Genomic DNA, 24538 nt, shown 5'->3' with positions numbered 1-24538 from the left:
ACACTGGTTGCTATTTATGGGGCTCTAACAACAATTCCGATGGGTATGCCTATACTATTTGCCGGAGTCCTGATTCCCGCTACACACATACTAACGGTGGTTGGCGCAGCGATTACGCAAATATTACGTACAACCAGACACATGACTGTATTTCATGAGTAGCGGGTTTCCTTTGCTGATTTCATCTCGCAGATATTATTCAACTTCGATATTTTATCACGTCGGTAACATTGAGAGTCGACCATAGTTATAATACGTTTGTGATTTTGCGAATTATAATTCATAGAACGGTTGATCTTCTTCAGGTACAACAAGCACATCAATTTGTAACAAGTTTTTCTTCCTTCACCAATCCAACTGTCAAACAATCATATACATCATTCGGGAAAATATAAACATTTCCTGTGATTGTGCGTTCTAAAGGGTTGGCATTTCGTTTATATAACAAATAATGATTATGCTGTTGAACAGTTTTGCCCAGTAACATACAATGACTAGAGCGTAGTTGTTAAATAAAAAGCGAGATTGTCTCGTCTTGGTTGAGTTAATGATGGTGCTACATAAACAATAGTGAATGCAACTGACGTGGGTTTGTCAGTGAACTCCACAACTTTGTTTCATCGTTGTAGAAACAATCCCTGAGTGCTTTCACACCATCCTGTGTAGTCAACTATCCGATGTTTTCACGTGTTAGTGCTATAACACCAAACTTGCCTGGAGTTGTTCTTGGTACATGATGTGGTCCCAAACATATATTTCTATATGGCACTTGGTAACATTGCATTTCGATATATACAATAGTAGGTTAACGCAACTCTGACGCAGATATTCGTCCTGGAATGTAACAAAGTAACCATCCATCCATGTTATCATCACTGGTCAAACTGTCCAACCCGCGGGCAACAAATTCCGCAATTTCTTCATCATGTTCAGGATCTATCACTTATAAGTAATGATAAATCTAATCTTAAAGACAAACACCAGAGACTATTAAGTACATGAATGGGTAGACACTGATTCCTTCAAACGGAATTTAATCTCTGAAGACTAATGATAATGCTACCATTAACTTTGTGGCAGTTAACACGGTACGCGTTACTATTCGACTAAAATAACTGTTATTTTTGAACCAATATACCATATCCGGAAATGCTATGTGATATAGTTCATATCTGGAAAAGATGAATAAAAATCACCCAGACTTGTGCACCTTTAAGAAGACAACTATTTGCTAAGATTCTTTATTTAATTTTGTCCTGTCTTTCACTGTTTGATATTTTTCTGCATAAACGGAATATAATTACTACACGTATGTATTGGTGAGGACATATTTGCATCCACTTCTTGTTTTGTCGCAGCATCGGTATTGTCGATGTGTTGCCTTAAGTGGACTTGGTTTTCTCATCGCCATCTATTTTTAACCTTGACATTGTGTTGGGTAGACACATATTTTGTAAACGTAGTTCCATAGTCTAATTCCCCCAATTTCATTGATTTTGGCCAGGGATTTGGTGACAGCGCCTCGTAGCCTCAGATTTGCATCTTGCATATCAACGTTAGCAGTGGTCCAGTTTGATCTTCACAAATTGTTACCTCGCGCGCGTAGACATCAACAACAAAGTAGCTGTTAAACTCAATGAAATCCGCTTTAGTGGTCAACTTAGTCAAATTCACATCTGAGCCTCATCGTTGGTGGCTGATCATCCGTACATATCATCATTCGTATGCTGTAAAGCGTGCATTATATGTGACAAATAAAAAGCGTTAACGGCGATGATAAGGTTCAAGAGCAAATCTCGTATTAAATATATACAATGATATTTGCTAAGGATTTTACAACTAAACGCAAAAATACACACTTTACGTGCGCGTAGTAGTTGGCAGAAATTCTTAAGCTAAACAAAGATGAATGAAAAGCCTCGATCGGTCCTAACGTATTTTCAGGAAAAACGTTCCCATATCAGTCGCGCACCTTTACGTATACACGTTTGTAATACTTAAAAAACCGAATGTTCTATCATCAGCACCACTGGGTCGTGCGCTGAATGTCAACAATTATGGTCAAGGTTGCTGGCGAGATCATGCACGCTGCAATTAAGAAATTGCAGTAAATGATCTGTAGCTAACCCAATATAAACGTCATCTATTTAAACATGTTGGTGTGGCACCATTGACACCTTTTCCACACCTTGTACATACAGGAAACCACGCTGGTTATTATCGTGTTTCTTGGATTTATTCTCAGCTGTAGATTGTAAGCGATGTTTGCGGCCCTTCTGTACGCACCAGCAACGAGAAAATCATTGCTTACATTGGCATCATTAACAAAAGGGCCATTATAGGTCAAGTAATGATTGAACGCGGGAAAAGGAGCGTGTCATCGTTAATTATAATCAAGCCTGAGAGGGAATAAATGTTTTCGGATCAATTTCTCTGTCACCTAGAGTGATTTAAGGAACACCTCAGCCGCGTCTGGGGCACGGTACATTTATTGGTTGCTTAGTTTGCCCGTCGTATCGGATAACATTAAAACAAAACCTGAATGGGATTTGTTCTACAACTTGGATTTTATTTATTAGAATTTCAGGACGACTGGAATATTAAGTCTTTCGATATCGGCGTAGATGATAGATGCTATCTTCTTTTTTTCCATGCACTGCTGTAAATTTCAAAACCTTTTACCAGGTTTTGGCACAATTGTATGTTGCTGTTTTTTTCACTGATTTCCCCTGCAGTAAAACTTATCATCATTAAGCAGTTATTTGGTACTATAAATATGCATGCAAAGTATGAATGGAAATTTCCCAGCTCCATGCTAACTATGTCGGTAAGCTATTCATGGCTTTTACCCAGACATAATTCACGACTGTTGGCCTTGTGACAATAAATAATCACTATTAAACTAAATACATAATAATATTAAACTCTCTTCATATGTAAAGCCATTGTCGAATCGGGCACAGATCTTTATTCTAATCGAACACATTTGCGACTATGTAAGGATTAAGTCCCTCGAACTAACTGATGTCACTATCATGTGCGGAAATTCAAAGATTCAAACTTAAGTTCACACAGATGTTTTCTGTATTTTCTGAATTCATCTTGACTATCGCTTTTGGGTTACAGGACTGATCATAGCGCCCAATCAAAACATCGATTGTCATCATTTTATTTCACTTTGATTAGTGCTCGCTGTGTTATAATGACTGGCGTTGGAATGTGTCTCGACCCATCGAATGGCATGAATATGTAATTGAAACTCTGTCTATAATCCATCCTAACTCTGCGTTGTTGGACATTTTCAACGTCTTCGGAATACTTGCGAAATTTCTAATCAATTTCATCATTAATGGTGTCTGTATCTATACGATTTAAAAAAAACGAGCAGCGTATGAATTTTCTGATTTATGATTTTAAACGCATTATCATTATTACGGTTAAACGGCAGTATCAGATTATCAGATTCACGGCATCATCTGATTCACATTTAGAAGAATTTGCATCTTAACGACGGAGGTGCCCATGTACTATATGATTCCTGGATTCCTGGACACACCTTTCAAATAAGATTTACTGCATCTTTACCTAACTCGTACTCATTCGCGATAAATGCCCGATAATATTGTAAATCACTGCCACAGCCTCCGTGGTGATACAGTCTGTGATGTGGTGGTGATGTTCTTGTTCATCACGAAACAGTGTGTCGCTTTAGCTCACTTGACAAACTTGATGAGATACTGTACTGCTATATCGAGATGGTGCTTTACGTCAATTGTGGCGCCTCGGAAGAAGGTCCAACTATTACAAGCATGATAGCCTGTCATTACCCTTGGAATACTCATTCCACTCTCTCGAACGATTTGCTTGATATGACCCGGCATGATTATATAAAAGAAAAACTAATGTCTAATTATGAAATGTGCCTGTGTTATTGTTTTTTATTTTACCCGGATTAGAAATCCTAGCTATGTTTTAAATGATTTCATTATCGGTTTTAACAGTGATAGCATCGTTGCTATAAATCATAGGTTAGGAGAGTATTGGCCTGCTAGCGCGATAAAATTAGTGAACAGATCTACATGGCTGGCAAAGCTGATTATGTGACTTTACTATAATGACATGATTAAACAATTGCAAATTACCTCCACCAACACGTAACTCGACAAAATGCGATTTACACTATTCGTAATGGGCTGTTCTGCCACAGAATTTACATTTTCCAAGGCAATAATATATATATATATATATATATATATATATATATATATATATATATATATATATATATATATATATATATATAATTGGGTAAGAGGGTAAGAACACTGTATTATGTAGTGGAAGCTCTTCATTTATGTTAATCCGAAATATTGTACGAGGCTTTTAATTGGTAACAAATGAATCTTCAAACTTCTGTAAAATGTGTCTTACTTCGATCTTGATCTAAATGTTTTCGAATCATTCATCACGTAGCATTTCAACCAATCGGATAGCTGCTTTAGTAGTATAAAATCCCTACATTCTAAACGTTTTTGATTGTTTGCATATCTCATCTATGGGTTTGCTTCTCTGGACATATAAAAGGGGTCCATAAACCTCTCGAATTGGTTAGTGATTGTGGATGTCATCGTTATATTAGTCATGAAAATTATATTTCTTACTGATTTGTTCATTACTCGAGTTACCATCACTGGTGATGTATTCATTCTCTTCACAAGTTGGCGTCTACAACTTGAAGCTTTTTAGCAGATTCTTAAATAAAGACGTTTCAAACTTTTTGGTGTATTCCATGCCATTACTGCATCGTTGTGATTCCAATAAAATACATAAGTCGAATAATTTGTCAAGAAATACATCTGTGTATTTTAAAAATACACATTTCCATACATCTTTTGGGCATCTTTGACAAATCTTTATTATTTACTTAAGCCAAATAGCGAGTAAATTTATTTCTTCTGTAACTTTAGAAACAATCCATGGCTCTATTAATATGATTCCTTGATTAGATACGCTCACGAATCATTTCTAGATAATAAAAGCAGTCAATCCTTGAATGTGTCACTCATATACACATTAAGTCTGTATATAAATGTCGATCAGTCTGCCAGCTCAGTACCAAGCAATGGCTGGACTTATGCATAAGGGTGGTGTGTAATACAATTCGAACAGTAGTGATCGATTTGTTTACAAAACGAGTTGACGCATACATAGCAGTGGATAGTGGGTGTCTACACGGTCATGTACGTGAATGCATTCGTGCCGTACGCACGACTAATCTGTTTTGCACCTGCGCCGTATCCGTGCCTGTATTTGTCTTTATATTAGTATAGTTTATGATAATAGCGATTTTGTTGGTTACTGAAAAGTGGTTTAAGTCTTCTACATAAAATGACTTTCCTCTGGCACGGTCGACTCATAAAACATTCACGCGTGGGTTCGCATGAGTGCGCGTGTGATGTCAGGACAAAGTCATGGCCTGTCTAGAAGTCGTTAACATACAGACAGTAACAAAGGTACAAAACCACTATTCACACTACTATAGTCATGATCCAGATGCAATAAGAAGGGGCAAAGGTTATGGGCAGATGCAGAATGTTCCAGATATAAAATATGTTTCTGAGCCGGAAAAGAGTCGTGTGTTGCTATACAATTCTGGTAAGTCACATGAATCAGGCTCTATCTGACATAAACTGGTATATAAATTAAATTGCCTAGCAATCAAATAATTGTATATTTATCACACGTTGCAGATCTTGTTACCTATATAATTTTGACAGTGACTGTGTGTTCAATAGTCGGCTGAGATAAGAGGCTCAGGTAGTCTTCATCCTCAGAGTACCGAGCGTCATCAGGAACTACTGCATCCTCCGTATCCGATGGTTCCCTACACTGGTGTTCCTGTGCGGTGATAAAAAAACTGTGTTACATTGCTGATATGATATATCGTATGAGGGAAGATATTAGCGAAGCTGAATATTTATGCTAGTGGCTTTAGTTTCCTAATAAATTGTATTACTTAATATAAAGATCTGAATGGACGAAGGTCAAGCTATTACGAAAAAGCATTGATCTATCAAGGATCTTATTCCACTTTAGAAATTCTGAACTTTCAGAATGAAAGAATTTATCAAAATTGTTTTGAGAAAATTTCCAGATCTTTCAACTCCTTTAGCTTAATACAATTTGTTGTTATTTTTGTGTGCAAAAATGGCACTGTTTAGGTTCCGTGTGGAAGAGAATTCACATGCCATTTTTTTACATTGTGAAGAGAGAAAGAAAAGAACTAAGTTCACATTACATTCTACTAATTATGATCAATATTTCTGGATAACGTTCTTCTTTTTCCTAACACGTGAGTGTATCTTTATTTTCAGCGACATGTTAGTTATAATCTCTTAATCTTGAGTATATTATTAGTACAGTAGACACCATTTGTATTAGTACAGTAGGCGCCATTTGTATTTGTACAGTAGGTGCCATTTGTATTAGTACATTAGGCGCCACTTGTATTTGTACAGTAGGCGCCACTTGTATTTGTACAATAGGCGCCATTTGTATTAGTACAGTAAGCGCCATTTGTCATGGGAGAAAACGATGAGTATAACTTAGGAAATTATTTTATTTTGTATCCTCATCATTATGTATAAATTCTTGTAGGTGCAAGGGCCATTCAAACGTGTATTGTTTGTCTGCATTTTAAAAATGTATCATCTTATATGCTGGTAAATGTTGATGCTTGTGCCCATATCATGGCAATTTTTGTTCGTCCAAGATTCATATAATCTGCTCAGTCGGTCTTGGAATGTTCGCTTCATAAGCTTAAGAGTATAAGGTCTAAATTGGGCAACAGGTACATTGCCTAAATTTCATGTTAATCCATGAAGACGTTTGACATTAACAACTCACAATAAATGAATCTGTTAGAGAATCGTTGAGTAAACTCTCCATGAGGTGGTCAGTTGGTCGGTTGATTGATTAATTAAGTAAATAATATTGTAAAAAGACTTAGAGATAAATAAATAAATATTTAAATAAATAAATGAATAAATAAATAAATAAATAAATTCTTCACATACTCCGCACGGTCTCACAGCACAGGTAAGACTAACACTGGTCGAATGTACGAATCTGAAGCCATACATGGTGGCAGTGAGGGTTTTGTTACAAGAGCCACTGAAGTTCGTCAGCAGATATTGCCGCTGAGTGGTTCTGAAATTTTGAGAAGACACCATATGTAGACTCTTTACTTCACTACGGACAACATAATAGCTTCGTGAAAAGAACAGAGATTGGGAGCGATAGGGAGGGTAATTCAGTTTAAATATCAGATGAAACAGTATAGACTTGCTTATTATGTTCTCCTAACAAATATTTATTCTGGATTTTTTTCGGCACAACTATTTTGGCCACTAGTTTTTCCTTTGATTGCTTATTTTCAGCCCCTCTTTAAAGTCTGTTTAGCTGATATCATTGTGAAAATGAAGGTTGAAAAAAAATGAAGCAGAGTTTATCATGTCTGCAATATTATTTGTTCATTTGAAGGTAATGATTGTACGTGCTAGTATGTAAGTAATGTTTGTACATGCTAGTATATAAGTAATGTTTGTACGTGCTAGTATATAAGATGGCAAGGTAATGTTTGTACGTAGTAGTATATAAGATGGCAAGGTAGTTTAATATTCTCTCTCTCTCTCTCTCTCTCTCTCTCACACACACACACACACACACAATCACCTTTGTCGCCTTAAGGTTCATAAATTAAAAACAATTACATGTGCATGCACATTTGGGTCATTGCGATTAACTATATTCATGTAGGTGCTAATTAAACCTTTTGTTAGTTTTAAAAAAAATGTTTTTTACAAAAAATATAATTCTATTTCCCGGGTACCTATTCAATACATATAATGCAAACGTCACTAACAGATTAAATGCACATATATTTGTTTTCACTTTTAGTGATTTTGTGGGGGTTTCGTTTTGTATTTAAGAGTCATGCGTTTATTACAAATGTTATTGACCTTTTTTCTTTTTGGCAATTTTGTTACAGAAGACAGACAATAACCGACAATATGTTGGGTTGGTATCAAATATTGGAAATCCTTGTGAAGTTATATTAGTTTTCTTTATGCAAGTTTCTGCCGAACAATACTCAAATAACGAAATTCCGAAAGTGACATTTTCTTACTTGTTATCCGCTTGACACCAACTATAATATTATGTTTCTTAACCATTTGCTGATCATTCTAGTGTACAGAAGGGTATATAAAGTTCCGAATATTAGGGCCCCGTACATCAAGGTTCTTTGATAGTGAAAATTACTGTACGTTATTGTATCGTCTCACATCTACATTCTTTGACAGTCTGATTATACAATTATTAATCTCGAGTCTCTTTGGGGTGTTGCTTTTACTCTGGAAAACTTCACGCCCAACTGCATGGCGGTTTTCAGGCTGGCAGCTCCTCAGCATAGTCTTTAATAATTGGATTCAGTCATACACCACTTGCAGCTAAATCACGGCTGTATGGAGAATGCGGAAACATGGCTGCTATGCCAAATCGATCGCGTCGTCGAATGTATACGTCGGTGCTACGTCATAGAGAGAATGAATACCTCGTGTACAGGTGCGTGGGTCGATGGTTCGGATGAGTTCCATGTCATTTGGGAGCACTTGAGAGGCATAATAATGTCCAGTAACACTAGCAGAATCAGGCACAGGTACATGGATGATCGGACATTTTGCAATGAAAAATAATGAGCATCCATATATCCCTATGTGTCTAGCGTGCTACACGCTGCAGATTGATATACATTTTTTGGAACAAGTTTAAAGAAACGGTGGTTAAAACAAAATATTCAAATATATATCGTAAATTCATTTTATTTCTATCACGAGTGTTCCTAATTATCGACATGCAACTGACCATTCGCAACTTTGAGATCAAAAACGTACGTACGATACCTCGAATGAATGCCGATAGCCATTGGATGCTGTTTTGACAACTTTGATTGTTTACTAAACAAGGATTGACTCAGAGGTTGCGAATGCATGGAACTTATTTTATTTTAAATCGCAACCGGTCGGTTAGTCCATATAAAAGATAGTAGAGGTGGTCTGCATAGATGGAGTTCCCTTTTTTGGCCAAGAAATTTTCGACGAACAAAAGTTATGATTGTTCTATAAATTACTGCGTTGATCAAAATACTGGGGTGTATATTTACCTCGCAGAAATAGCCGAGGTGGTTCAATCAGAAATTGACATCATTAAGCTCTCAAGCTTACGGTTTTCAGATACACATGTATCAGAATGCTGTTTTGACAACTTTGATTGTTAGCCCGAGCATGTCACGAGATAGAGAGACCGACGCAAGCGATTATATGTAATTCCACCGGAGACAGTAAAAGAAGGGACCACATTTTCGGATGATCGTTTTCTTACATGCTTGATTCATATCAGCAGCAGATATAGCAAAAGTAGTTGTAACGGTGTCAACAAGAGAGTGAAGAGCGTGTAGTTGTTTCATTTGTTTTAGTGGCGGTGATGATAGTTTTGGTGGTGTTGATATGTAATAATGAAGAAGTAGCGATTCATGTAGTAGAAGTAGTGGTAGTAGCAGTAGTAGACGTCACTCACCCGTTCTCCCATAACACAATACTAATGTTTGGATTGACGGAAGAAGATGCAATGCATTTTACTGGGGTAATACTGTAAGGCCCTGTAATCAAACAAGAATGGTATTTTCGCTGGACTTTCATAACAAATATTTGTCATATAATTTCCGAGACGAAAAATTAAAACATGATATTTTCTTGAAACAGCGAGAGAAAGAATATATATCTGTAGGTAAATGGCGTATTTTATTTTTTGCTTCGAAACCCACATAAGATCTTGCTGGAGCGCGAGAGGAAAGTTTGCGTCTGATTGCAAAACGTTCTTCAACAGCGCCTTTTATTTTTATGTTACAGATTAAAGATGAATAATAAAGGTCCTAACATGACATCCAATATGTACATGTTAGTATAAAGTAGTTATAAGTGCTCGGGATTACATAGTTCCAAAAAAGCAAGACGAATGACCTAGCTTGTTGTACGTGGGGAAACCGGTAATGTATGTGTTAATAAACTTGTCTTAATTGGTAACTCATAAATGGTGTAAAATGTACTTGAATGTGCTCGTAAATAAATCAACAAACTCAACTAAATACAAGACAGCATCACCAACAACTGCATAGAAACGACAACAATGTAAAAATACGAAATAAGAAGGAAAATATGGAAGTACGAGTTTTTAAAAATGATGATAAATGCAAAGTAAACAGTTTTGGTGCCACAAAGCAGAGAGTAATTTTAATCGTGAAACAAAAAATATTAAGCAAAACTACAGGAAATATATCTACGAAAGTTATGAGTCATCCGTATTGAAGATGATCCTGTAAAGTGTGGTAATATGAACATTGATTTAGTAAAGAAATATTTATACTTTCAATGATCTCACCTGCTGCGGTTAGGATTACTTTTATCTCCTGTCCGAGATAATATCCTTTGTTTCCCTCAACGATAGTCATGTTGAAATCACAAATATACTGAGGAGGCAACGTATTAATGGTGATATTTCTATAAGAGAAGAAACATACCGAGAAGGCAACGTATTAATGGTGATATTTCTATAAGAGAAAAACGTACCGAGAAGGCAACGTATTAATGGTGATATTTCTATAAGAGAAAAACATACCGAGAAGGCAACGTATTAATGGTAATATTTCTATAAGAGATGAAATATACAGAGGAGGCAACGTCAACGTATTAATGGTGATATTTCTTTAAGAGATGAAATATACCAAGGTGGTAACGTATTAATAGTGATATTTTTGTAAGAGATGAAAGTAATCGGGTTAAGAATGATGACCGAATATAAGCTCTCAAATTATATACACTGCCATTATTGCAATCCATTGATACAATTGTTAATGCAAACAATGGAATATTGCCTGTAACTTCTGTAAAATGGTAAGTAACAATCGTTATTGTATGTGGCATTCGAAAATGAGAATGGTGCAGAAAGTGTCGACGTGTCAACGGGAATAGAATAAACACTCCATCTTATGTCATAAAATGCAAAACACATACATACAAGCAATCGGACAGAAAGATTGGCAGGCCACTAGTTCGCAAGGTAGATAAAATATAATAACCCCCTCTACGAAACTACCCCACCTCTCTCTATCTGAAAATAACCAACAATGGAAACAACGATCTAATTTTTCAAACTAAGTAAACAGATTTGAAAACGTCCTTACTTCAAGGCATATAGTTGTTCATTATTTCGTCTCTGGTATGATTGGTATGAAACGTTGTGACATCCGGTCACACATTTTTATTACGTCGATTCGTGTTGCACACTATCAAATATCAAAGTTAAGATAATATATAGAATCGGAGGAAAAATAAATAAAATGTGAATTTTTAAATTGCAAGCCAAATATCTTCTTCAAAATGACGAAGCGAAGTCATAAGTATTACTCCGATTTCTTTTTTTGATCTGCTGAATTAATGAAGGACATTAGTAGCATTCAAAAGTATATAACAGTTTGACTTATAAAGTTTGCCCAGATAAAATCATTATACCAGTTAGGGAGATTGAAAACAACAAGGCAAAAGAAAAACGTCAAAAACAGTTGCTTGGACGGTTAATACGACAGTGGTCTAAAAGCAGAATCATATGGCCTGAAAAATGTAATTTTAATACTGGTTCCATGTTAGAGCTTACATTGTTCTAAATTTAGTACAATGGCATTGAACTTACTGAATGGAATATAACGCTTTTATGGAGCAGAGAGAACAAATTTCCTGCTCAACCTGTGGAGTTATTTCAGTACTTGTCTTCTGTATTCTTAAATCTCACGCATCACTCTCCGCAAAGTGTTAAAGTCGTACAGTATCACTTAAAATACAAAATGGAAAATAAGGTAATCACACTTTGAGCAATCGATACACATATCTTTTTAATTCCACATATCCAGTTTTAGATGGGACAATTAAATGCTTATACAATGGATATCCCTTGTACGTAGTCAAAATAATTATCTCCTAAAATAGCTTACATCAATTCAATAAGAAAAGACAATGTTAATATGCAGAGGAGAAAGACGACCATTACCAATGTAATTGTTTTTTGGGAGGGTTTAACGTCATTTATCAGCGCAAGACAGGATATACATATCAGCCAGTATAATCTGCGAAGGAAGAACTCTAGAAACTCAGGGAAGCCACTAGCAGCTTTCTCACAGATCCACATTTACCGAGCTCGAGACTCAAACTCACGTGGACAGAATGGCAGTAATCGGTAAGGGTCAGCACTTTACAGCACTCGGCCACCTGGGGCGCCCATTGCCTATGTAAGCACTATTCTTAATTAATGTCGACTTGATAAAATCACACAAACCTTACGATATCAGAAACTTTTGCGTTTCCATCAGATTCATTCTGGCAGTTTATTGTGAAAGTTCGAACCTTCGAAATATTCCCAGTCTCGTGAAATAAGTACCCAGTTTGCATTCCGTTCGTAAAACTCTATAAAAAAAGAACAGAAAGTGTAAAAAGTAACATATGAGTTAACAATAGCTGTACGAAGAGAGAATTGATAAATGTTAAATTTAGACTCGTCTAGAAAGAAAACCCCATAAATTCAACGTCATATTACCTAATGATAGAGGCCACATTCTAAATAACGTATTCTTAAAAGATTTTTATCCCAGAATTGCAATTATAGATATGAAAAATATATTTTATTATTATTTGATTGAAATAGGAGGCAATTTTAAATGCAAAAGTCCTTTAAATAATCGTCGCCTATGCACTTGTTTCAAGAAAGCTTTCTCTCATATGTCGATAAATTGTTGAGTTCATACGATTGCCTAACTCCTCATGCGCCGTTTAAAGACATGATTTCGAAACGTCATTTTACCTATAGAGATAATGAGGCAAAACGTGGCTATTGAAGCAACCAGGTACATAACTGCTGAACCAGATGCATATTGTGCGATTATTCGGCGCATTTGCATTGCATTAATTAGCATCTCCATGCATACGTAAGTTCGTATCGTTCAATTTTTCTTCGTATACTGTACGCTATAGACGACACTATTTTGGTATTGGGAAGAATACAAAATCTCTCTCGTTCCCATATTCAAGCATTTGTTCAGTACTAATATAAAGAAATACATCTTTTGATCAAAATAAAAATAATGATCTTAATTTGTGTAAGTTTGAAAAAGAACGTCAGCCTTCTGAAACCTGTGCAAGTGTGCTGATTTAGGATATATATATATATATATATATATATATATATATATATATATATATATATATATATATATATATATATATATATATATATATATATATTAATAGTTATCGTGTTTAGAAGTTTGCATTTATAGTATCAGTAGTATCATTATGAGGCGTTTAGACTTAGCTTACTGCTATACACCAAAGCTTTTCATAACCCATGACTTTGCTTTAAATTACTTGTGAGTGTATGATTTAAGTGCACGCTAACCCTTTGTGAGCCTAAAGCTATGTAACTCCTTAGTTAAGCAAATGCACTAGCAATCAATCTTGCAGACTGATCAATATACACTAATAAACAGTTACCAGTTACTTCGTGTTCACTGTTTACGCAAACACCTATTTTGGGTCGATAAAGCCTAGGTTCCGTATATGTGGTCACAAATGAGGTCTAAAGTGGTAGCGGCACCGAGTCTACGAATAACATCAACAACAATTCTTACATGTTCGTATTTTGCTAGGAAAACTGTTATCTGAGGGATTTTATCTTGCAGATGTTGTTCGGCTGCGATTATTTTCTAGCGTCGGTAACTTTGATGGTATATCAAAGTTGTTCTATGAAAAATAGACTCGATTAGTATCATTGGTCGCCAAGTGGATCTTTATCAGATGCAACACAAACTTCAAACCAATTACTTGCTTTAACCGGTACAAGGGTCTTACAATAATAATTAATTTCTACCTGAGGAATATTTAAGTCTCGGGTGATTATGCTGGCTGTGGGCTAATAGCATTACGTTCATTTTGAAACAATCCAATTACGCCATTGAATTTTGTCTGAAACGATTGTACTCATCTTCGTCCAAACCAAAAGTTACACGGACAAGCGAGTTGTTGGTGAATAACAACGAGATTTTGTTCTTCTTTGGCGAACAATGTTGGTTTAACATTATCGTCGGGGAATGCAACCGACTGTTGATTGGTCGTTGAATTCAACTTCATCGCTGTAGAAATATTCTATGAGTGTTTTCATACCTGTCCGTATAGTCAGTAGCCGGGCTTTTTCACGTGCTAAAGCTAAAACAAAAAATGGCCTTGATTTGGTATCAGTATATCAGGATTATATATAAGGATAAATTCATTCTTAACTACAAACGACAATGACGATTAAGTCTTTCCGGATAGAAGTCGAGTTCTTCTCCGGCACCTAATGATCTTGGTACTGCGTCTGTGATTTCTACCTGGGTATTCGCGACAAGGCCTTGCCGCTTCAAAACAGTAATTTAATGTCCACCGAGCCTGTTCGCAATTTTCCATTTTGATCTTCAAACATCACAATCTTGCCTACATTGATGCCAATAATAAAACAGCTGGTAAACTCAGTCAAATCCACTTTGTTGGCAAGACTTATTAATTCCTCATCACGTAGTCGGATCCTCCGTACATTTCAACAGGCATTTCGTATATTCTTAAGTGTACTTTCCAAATGACACTGTCCAAATCAATCAGTGTTTGGGGGTTCACGAAAGCGCGGAAGCACGCAACGACTTAATAACGTGATGTCAGCATACGGGTCCATTCAGCCTTGTTTGCGACAGCATCTTTGAATTAAACCGTTGGTGTCGTCCACCGCCTTCGGTTAAATAATTAACAAATTCACGTTTCGGCGCTAGCTCGTACGAGTGAAAGTAGAAAAGGTGTGATCCTGCTTCGGGCTAAAGCCATTCTTTACTTCGTGCTAAGACATTATTATTTGATAACCTAACAGCTTCAATTTGAAATTTTATAAATTTTTCACATACGCGACAATAACCTTCATTCGACCACTCAAGACCTGCAACAATATAATCTTGGCCGAGAGAATTGCAACAATACATTTATAATCATCGTTTTCGGCGCTTATACGTGCTGAAAAGTTCTTACCAACCACGGAAACTTTAACCAGCTCTAGATGCTTTTTGATAAGTTAATAAATTGGTAGAATATGCAAAGGTCGTGCATGTAAATCTACAAGCCTTTTTTGAAAGTCAAGCAAACTATTTTTGGTTTGGTTCTTGGTGAACGTTTGATTTCAGCGATAACCCAATTACTTCCAGTGGGAAAATACCATTGTACTAGTTTTAGGGTGTTCATTTGATATGCCATATGAAATGCTATAAATTCATGCGGAGGTGCATTGACACCTTGCTGAGTATTTATTTGCGTGATAATTGTCCTCTAGAGTTACTGTGGTCGTGCCGAGAAACGAAACTATAGATGTTCCGCACAGGCCATAAATGATGTCAAAGATACGCATGTGCCACTAATTGACGTATGAGTGGCATGTAACGTGCAAGTTTAGGTAATACGTCTTTAACCTCAGTTGGAACGGCGAAACCGTCACAGTGTGCTACATCATGAGAGTTTTACCTTTTCTGTTTAGCGGTAGAGTGTGTTTGGCTGCAAAAATGAAAGCGTGTACAAAAGAACAAGATGCAATCCATTAATAAGACAGATATTGATGAGGGACTGCATTGATTATTTAAATGACTGGGGCTGGCAATGTTGTTTTCGATGAAAGGTATTATGTATAATGTGCGTTTTGTTTTTGTTTATGATCTTAGATTGTGAGCGTCGTGTTGTAAACAACTTATTGCATATTTAACTTTTGTCCATGATTGTAGACTGCACTTCAAGCTAATATTTGTAAATATATTTACTTGGATTTAAGTTAAGGACATTGGATTTTATTAGAAATTCATGTTATAGCTGATTATTGTGAAGTTGATTATCTTACCTTTCAGTATACTGACCTACCCTTGTTCACCGTTTGTAGGAATGTTCCATAAATATAAAGAAGTTCTTTTTTCTCCTTTTAAAAACCGTTATTAAGATATAGCACAAGAGGATATCTATCTATCTATCTATCTATCTATCTATCTATCTGTCTATCTATCTATCTATCTATCTATCTATCTATCTATCTATTCATTGGAATAATGAAATGCTTATTGAATTTCGTACTGAATGATTACTTTATTATTACTGTAAATTCATTTAAGGACAATATGGATTATGTCATTCTGATACATAAAGACTTTTGACACGTTAGAACACTCAAAGTTACTGACATATCACAACCTTTAAGGAAGAAGATCCTTTCGGAACACAGCATACTTTTGGACTGGTGATATAATGCTCGGGTCATTTTGGGTGTAATTCATAATGCTGTACAGTCTTTGTAAAATTGTATTTCGTATTCTAGGAAATGCCATGCCTGTCGAAGTTGCAAAACTTGTTGGTTTTATTGTTTGCTCATACTTAGTTTAAGACATTATACTCGTAACATATGTAACAGCCTTTGATTATCGAGCCACTAAACGTCGTATTCGAGCTCATTTTATTGAATAGCAGGTTGATGTCTACTGTACCACTTTCCACAAACTGATGCTAAGCAATATCGGTAAGCACTTAAAGCTCAGCATTAGTTTTTGGCAGCAGTGTATCCCAAGCCATTTTCGGTGACCTAAAACTTGTTACATGTTTATTATTAAGGTTCGTGGGTCGGTGGTTCTTTCTGGGGTTTTCCCGGGTTCTTCCTCCACCATTAATACTGGCCGCCATATATAGCCTATCGTGTGCTGAAAAATGGCGTTAAACCCCACAACAACAACAACAACAACATTATTAAGGTTCGTTTTAAGACTTGTAAACACCTTTTTATAGCTCATATGCACTATACAGTCATGTCCCGCAAAGTAAATGACACAATAAAGATATACATAACATTATGTCTATTTCATTGTGAAAGGTTATTTATACACAAGTTTTCAGCTGGCAAATTACAGATTTAACAAATGAATTTTACAGTATATTTACTCTTCTTCATGGACAGATATGGTCAACGTCTTATAACAATGCGATTTTGTTTTATTAGCCAAGTAGTATATTAATTTACCTCTAAGCAGTGTGACAACGTAAACGTGTTTCCAGCACTGCTGCTGTCATTACAGCCTGGAACAATGATGAATTCGTTGCCGGCACGATTGTTTAATGTGATGCTAACTGTATTACTTGCATTTTTGCAGCCTAGGAAGAAATCAGTAATACATGGTGTCAGAAAGTTTTCATAAGACGATCATCACACACATACACAGATATATATATATATATATATATATATATATATATATATATATATATATATATATATATATATATATATATATATATATATATATCATATTACATCATATCATATCAACGAAAAGAAACCCCACAACGTTGAGGTTGCAAAATTTTACATATCTATTTCTACAGGAAAAGACTCTTAAAAATGTTGATGTTTAGCCAGTTGTCTTTAACTTCATGATTATGCTGAATAATAGTTTTTGTTGACATAGAAATTGATATCGATATATGCTGTTATGTAAAATTGATAGCGGTAAATTAAACCCCGGATATTTCATTGTTTAAGTGGTAATTATAGATGAAAAGACTCGTTTAAAATCGAAATCGAGTAGGTTAGTTAATAACTAGTTTTTCACTCTATGTTTCTTTGCAATATTATTAAGTTTATCTTAATCAGTCCCTGACACACACAGAAGAGAGAAACGTTGGCCACGAGGCGAAATTTTAATTAACCATTCTAACGATATAGCGTCATAGAAGAAAAATCATGTCATACGAAATAATTTCTAACGTGTTTACGTTGCAAGTCATGCGACAAAGCAATTGAATGATATCCACGATATTTGTGTGAAATAATATTAAGGGGAGTATTATTTTTCTCCAAACATATATGATATCAAGACGTCAATGTTATGCCCGAAAATACCTTTACCTGCAGTCGAGGCAATACATTTAGTGTACTTATTGTGCTTATGATTTCTTTGTTTCTTTATGTGTTTATTTTTATTTCAACGTCTGTTTGTTTATTCAAAGGAAACAAAATTACTGGGATTTGTCGCATACTTATTACGTTTGTCGGAGACTCAGAGGGTTGGAACTGCAAGAACTGTTAAAACGATTATAAATTACATGCTCAAATTTCGCCTTTTAATTGTATTAATTTGTGGACCCTACAATGAACGTTCAGCTAACTTTGGGAAAGTAGTGCTCACTGCGATGTTTTACTAATATCATTTGGCTACTTGCTGTTTTATTCTTTGTCTGTCTTTATTATGCTTTAATCTTCCTTTTTCTTCGGGAAGCATGATTGAAGTCTATTTTAAAATTGTATAAATGGAATCTGGAGGCCATTATCTTAGCACATTATGTGATCATGATGATTATGCGTTCGACTGAGCGATTATTTTAGGTTTTCTCTGGGAGTCTTTAATTGGTCCGAATATATTAAAATGTACATACATGTTCGACCTGTAATCTAATAAGCAGCTCTTATTTCTAATTTCTCCTTTATTGAGCCACCCCCAACTGATAAACAGTCTTATAACAACTCTGTAGTGCAAAATTTTAAGGCGCTATGTATGTAATTACTGCAATACAAGATTACGTCATAAGGATAGAAAGACCCTATTCAAATAAATACTTAATATTTGTGTTAATGGGCATATTAATAAATTAAATTCAAAGACGACTTCAAGCTATCTAGGTTTTCTTATTTGTTTTCGCTCGCGTCAAATTTACTATTGCGATCTTGGTTAAAATGCATATTTGAAATAAATTACAACTGAATGTTTGAAGCAATTAGTGCAGCTAGTAAAGTCATATTTAGCAATCTAAATATTACACGTAGCGAATTTTCATTCCATCTTAAGTCGACTGTTTTGATAGGAATACCCGTATTGAGAATGAAATTGTCCCCATGTTAGTACACTTGTCGGGTAATAGTTCACGTGATACCGGTGTATGCATACTCCGAAGGCCAGAAGATTCGGGATTCTGATGTGTATCGTCCTTAGAGAAAGAAGACTAGGGATGAAGCTGAAAATCAAGAAGAAAATCGCGAGGCAATTATTGCAGATGATAAAGAGAATCGTTGTTTTTAATCTTCTTCGCATAGGCAAGTACCAGGGCTCGAAAAGATTTATTTATCACCGAAACCAATCTTTGAGTACGATCGATAATAGGGAAGGTTCTCTGCCAAAGTTGTACATATTCTTCTTACGCAGCCCCTTACACGTCACATATTAATTGGTGGCAGAGTCGGATTGGAAGGAGGTGAGTGTATAACTAGTTTCTGAGCATGGCGTATAGAATACTACATGAAGAATGGCTTGCAACACCGCCTTATTGAAAGCGCCAAGTGATGAGGCTGCAGATGTGGCTGCAGACTTTGCATATATTGACGAGTTTTGTTAAGAAACGTTCGGATTGATTGATGGCGGTTTGCCCTAGAGGAATACATGACTACCAAAGCCTAGTACAAATAAAGATAACGTTCAGATTGTCAATGGGCTAACAGCGAAACTCACTGGTAAGCTGAGTAAGCGCATTAATGACAAATTAGAGACAGTCGTATGCGATGTACATGACAGATTTGCTCAGTTAATAATTAGTTGTACAAATGTTGAGGCACAGGTATAAAATAAGACGCCGGGCGCCTTGGCGCAGGTGCAAGAGTCACGTGCGTCGTGTAAAGCGCCGTGGGCTGACGAACAGCCGCAAGGGTTACATGGGTCTGGGGCGCATGCGACGTCCCATACTATCATAGGGGCAGGCAATAGTAGCACACAACATGTTAAGATTGTACAAGATACTAAAATGGAAGGAACTAATTATGCTGCGAGAAACCAGACTGTAACACATTTCCCGTGTTTTCGACCTAAAATATTTGCACGTGCACACCCGTTATGCCCATATAAGGTACAGATGACTTGTTCCAAGGTGCTGCTGAAATACTAAATATACATAGTAAAAGTGCTGATCCCTGTTTACTAGCACATGTGTCGACCACAGATAGTTGTCTAATCAGACAAATCAGATGAAATAATTTCATATCAAACCAGCAACATTTGCTGGCTAGCTTATGAGTCTCATTTTGAGGCATGAGTTAACCTTAAAGGTTGGAGTGGCATGTATCTCACCGTTTTGCATTCACGAACATGCGGAAGGATTCAACGGAAACCTGAAGGATGGTAAAGGAGAGAAGTATTGGAGTCTTTCAAGGGGTTTTGAGGAGCGATGTTCACCGTCCAATCAAACTGAATTTTATTGAAAGTAGTTGAAACAAAGTAGACAAAGAGCTGTCGAAAACATCCCGAAATGTATCAGGACACTTGTTCACGTAGCCTATCCAACAGAAACAGGTGATATAACTAAAGTTCTGCATACAGAAAAATTTACTGACGCACTGGTAGATTTGGATATGCGACTTCACATTTAACAGGTGGGGCCAACATGTGTAAATGATGCCTTACATCAAGCTATTGAATTTGAAGCCTCTGATGGCGCAGAAAAAATGTAAAGGTGATCGTATCAACTATAGTTAGGTTGGAGCCGATGAAAAATAACAGAACGAACTATCTAAATCAGTGGCAATGAAAAATATGCTGGTTCCGCTACAACAGTTCATCCGACAGTTCCATGACGAAAGAGGTTGTTTGAAAAACGCGTTATCAGCGCGATAAAACGCTATAAAGTCCCAAGTATCAACGTTCAAGCGCATTCTTATAAATAATCTAACTCTAAATTCCTTATCGCGATAATGTTTCAAATGTGGCCTGAGGGGACATATTAAGAAACACTTATAGAATTATACCAGCCCGAAAAGGATGGTAACGAATATACGAAGGGCCAAGCTGGAGCCAGCGCTGTGCGGATATTGCACAGGCGTCAGGGCTGACACCACGACATTCATCGAAACGGACACTGGCAGAAAGACCAAACCTGCCGCACTTGGCTGGAGTCTAATCTGTAGCTACCAAGGCAGAAATGTATTTAACAGCCAGAATCCAAGCTTTTGATTGATACTAGAGCGACTGTCACACTGGTATCTGAGAAATTTTATTGGCAAATTCCTATTCTAAAACTTATCAAAGTTAAACAGGATATAGTCTCTGCAGGATGTACAATGCTGATGTTTAAGGACAAACAAATTTTAATTTCATTTTGGGTGGTAACCTTTATCATTGCCGGCAATGGTGGCCAAGAATGATGCTGCCCAGATCATAAGTTTGGACTTTATAAAGAACAACTCTGCGTTAATAGACGTTGTCAACGACATATTTAAGATTGGCGACAAGTCGTTGCCCCTCTCTTTTGATGGAACGTTGGAGTGGCACAGAATAGCTTTGGCAGCGCCATTTAACTTGCCGTTTAGAAGTGAGATTATCACACATGCAATCTTATGTGTTCCTGAAGGTAAAACACCTTCCAGTTTGTGGAGCTGAGAGAGCGAATAAAAAATAGTCACGCTATTGCACAGAAAAAATTAAAGGTGCCGTGCAGCGGCAAAAGCGATATCTTAACAGCAATTTGTCATGGGACAGATCCAAAGAAGGAGATAAAGTATACGTGTTCTTTCCTCAATAAAAGATTGGTTTGTCTTCCATGCGTTCGACACACTGGCAGGGACAGTTTGAGATTTAAGACAGCTTGAATGACATCAGGTGCTAAATAAACTGTGGACGAAACTGACGTCCATAGTTTGTACATTATAACCGCATGCGACTTTGCCGTACTCAATTACTCACTGGATAATTGAATCATCCAATGAGGTGCATGATATTACACAGGATGACGGAAACGTAGGCTTACCTGAAACATTAGGTGACTAGACGGTAGACAAAACTGACAGTGGTAAATATAATTGTGGTGGAGATATCAGTAAATGCCACTTCACTATATTGGAAACAATCCAGGAGTGTTTTCGCACCTGGCGTTTATGCAAGTGCACGTGCGATGATTCCAAGCTGACCTCGAATTGCTATTGGTACATCATAATGATTCCAAATAGCAATTTCCGCTTGACCCTTACCAAATAGGCATGACAGGCCATACGAAGGTTAGGTAATACCGCTTTGACGCAGATATTCTTGGACTAGTGGAGCAAAATTGTTATCAATGTTAGCATCCGCTTACAGTTGGTCTAACTCCCGTCAGCAAATTCTGCGACCTCATCATCGTGGTCATATTCCATTACTTAAATACAATGACAAAGTCGAATCTTAAAGACAAACACCAAAAACGGTTATCCATCCGTCTGGATAAAAATTTAACGCTTCGAACCGAATTTTATCTCCGGCACAATTTATACTGATTAGGCAACTGAGTAAGAACTTATGAAAATACTGACGTGCTTGGCAATTCGTAATATTAATTGTGCATGATAAAAACCAAGGTTCTTCTTATCATTTATTAGTGTTCCCATTCAACCCTACATATCTTTACTTCAATTTATGATCAACAAGTCTGATCTTGATTCGCGCACTTTTAAGATATGACGTTTTGGTCAATCAAAGTGGTTTTCGTGAAAATGAGCTAAAATAAGTTGACCGTTTACTAAAACTGCTTCGTCAGATTTCATTCCTCCTTTGATTAATATTCCGCGAATTTAGTACCATGAAGTTATTATGCATGGTGGTGTGGGCAAGCTAGCGATTTAAATATTTGTATATTGTTTTGCTGCAGTATTTCTAGTATAGACATAGTCCTGGATAAATGCAGCCGACTCACCGCTCTCTCTGAGATTCCACCGTTTACATTGAGCTCAACCAGACAAATTATCCCATTAACATGATACTGCTATATTGAATGTCTATGTTTGACGTTTACAGTTGGCCTAATTCATCTTCAAAATGCACAGCCTCACCTCGATCTACACCAACAACAACACGACTGGTAAATGCACACTAATCCGCTTTGGTGGGAAATCTGCTCAGATCCACAATACCACGTCGTCAAGCAGAGTAACGACCGTAACTCTTGATAGGCATGGTTGTATAATATCAAGCATGCTTTAATGTAAAATCGATAATTGCATACAGGCTTGGTGTGATCTCCAGTGCATGCAACGCTTCATCAACAAGATGACTGCATAAGGAGCCATCTGGCCGTGTTTGTACTGGCATAATCGAATGAAACAGCACAATGCTTGAGAGGCTGCCCATGTCAATACGAGTCAAAATAAAAACTTTGTTGAAGTGTCACCCAAACATTTTCTGGGTGTTTTTATGAGGGATGAACTTTCATCGGATGGTGCAATGATCAACCTGGTTTATTCTGCAGGCCCTCACACTTACTGGGTCGGGTACTTAGATCCAACCAGAGTTACTGACACGTGATTAAAATACATATAGACAATGGATTGCCTGAACAACTGAAGAATCTCCAGTGAAAAGTAATAAAGCAGGCACAATGTGAAAATGTCTCGATGGGAAATCTCCAGAGCCCGTGTCGACGTTTAGATGACAGTCCATGTACGACGACAGATTGTGGTATGTATGGGCAGTGTGATTGGCATATTGCGTAATCAAGCCTAATTTCTTCCGAAGGCTCCTGATGACATTTTAACTACACGGAGACCTAAGTTACTTCTAAGTTGCCGATTCCTATTTTATTGTGTGCCTGGACATTATCTCGCGTTGCAACCTGAACTAAAGGAACACGTCTTGGTGCAGTAATACTGTCCTAGATACTTATTTGGCAAGTAAACTGCACCACAAAATCAGTGCGTCTGTGGTATGTGCAATAAGCAACATCGTTGATGTGGTTTCCGACTCCATTAACGATAACAAGCGTGATTCTGTGTTCAGTGAAGGTTTGTAGATTATTGATATTCTTTAATACCACACAGAGCTACTCCCCATGATTGGATTTGCATTCGTTAAATTTGACAATCTCTGGTAAGTGGCTTCGTTAATGATTTTTCTAACTTCAGGCGGCAGTGATTCAGTCGATGGAGCTGTACCTTGAGCCTTCTTTGGCGATCGTCTTACTAACTAATCAATGCATTCGATCTCGAATCGTCTATGACGCTCGCAAGCCCAGTTCTTTAATCAGTCCAAAGTGGCACTTTTAACTCCACAACCCGAATATGAATCATTTTAGCGATAGGTGCAGCGCGTAACTTCAAAGCTCTGAGCACCTTTGGTGCGCCCGCAAATAATCCACTGAAAACGTCAGCAAGCCCAGCTCCGTAATAGGTCATGTACACGCGTTCTCTCGCGTTAACTACGCGAATGGGTTTCACACGTCCATGTACGACAGTTATTGTTGGAATTCAATGTCAGCCAGATCTCTAATGTACAGTTGTATCGTCAGCATTCCACTTTGCAGATCCCGTATGTGCCCGTCCTGATCCACCA

The 24538-nt window shown here is 36.8% G+C and overlaps 1 protein-coding gene across 1 annotated transcript in view; it reads right to left on the bottom strand.

Annotated features, from left to right (window-relative positions):
* Window positions 1–24538, bottom strand: part of LOC149796064 (uncharacterized) — a 33236-nt gene that overhangs the window by 2796 nt on the left and 5902 nt on the right. Inside the window, exons 2-7 of the mRNA XM_089964173.1 lie at window positions 17227–17357; window positions 12445–12572; window positions 10498–10616; window positions 9637–9718; window positions 7077–7209; window positions 5761–5898 (exon numbers count right to left, since the gene is read on the bottom strand). Of these exons, the coding sequence (XP_089820299.1) occupies window positions 5761–5898; window positions 7077–7209; window positions 9637–9718; window positions 10498–10616; window positions 12445–12557 (585 nt within the window). The 5' untranslated portion in view covers window positions 12558–12572; window positions 17227–17357. The remainder of the gene's footprint in view (window positions 1–5760; window positions 5899–7076; window positions 7210–9636; window positions 9719–10497; window positions 10617–12444; window positions 12573–17226; window positions 17358–24538) is intronic.

The sequence above is a fragment of the Sinohyriopsis cumingii genome, chromosome 7 (assembly GCF_028554795.1).
Source record: "Sinohyriopsis cumingii isolate HCF-2022 chromosome 7, ASM2855479v2, whole genome shotgun sequence".
NCBI lineage: Eukaryota > Metazoa > Mollusca > Bivalvia > Unionida > Unionidae > Sinohyriopsis > Sinohyriopsis cumingii.
Note: the sequence above shows the minus strand (reverse complement) of the source record. Positions and strands in the feature narration are given on the sequence as shown.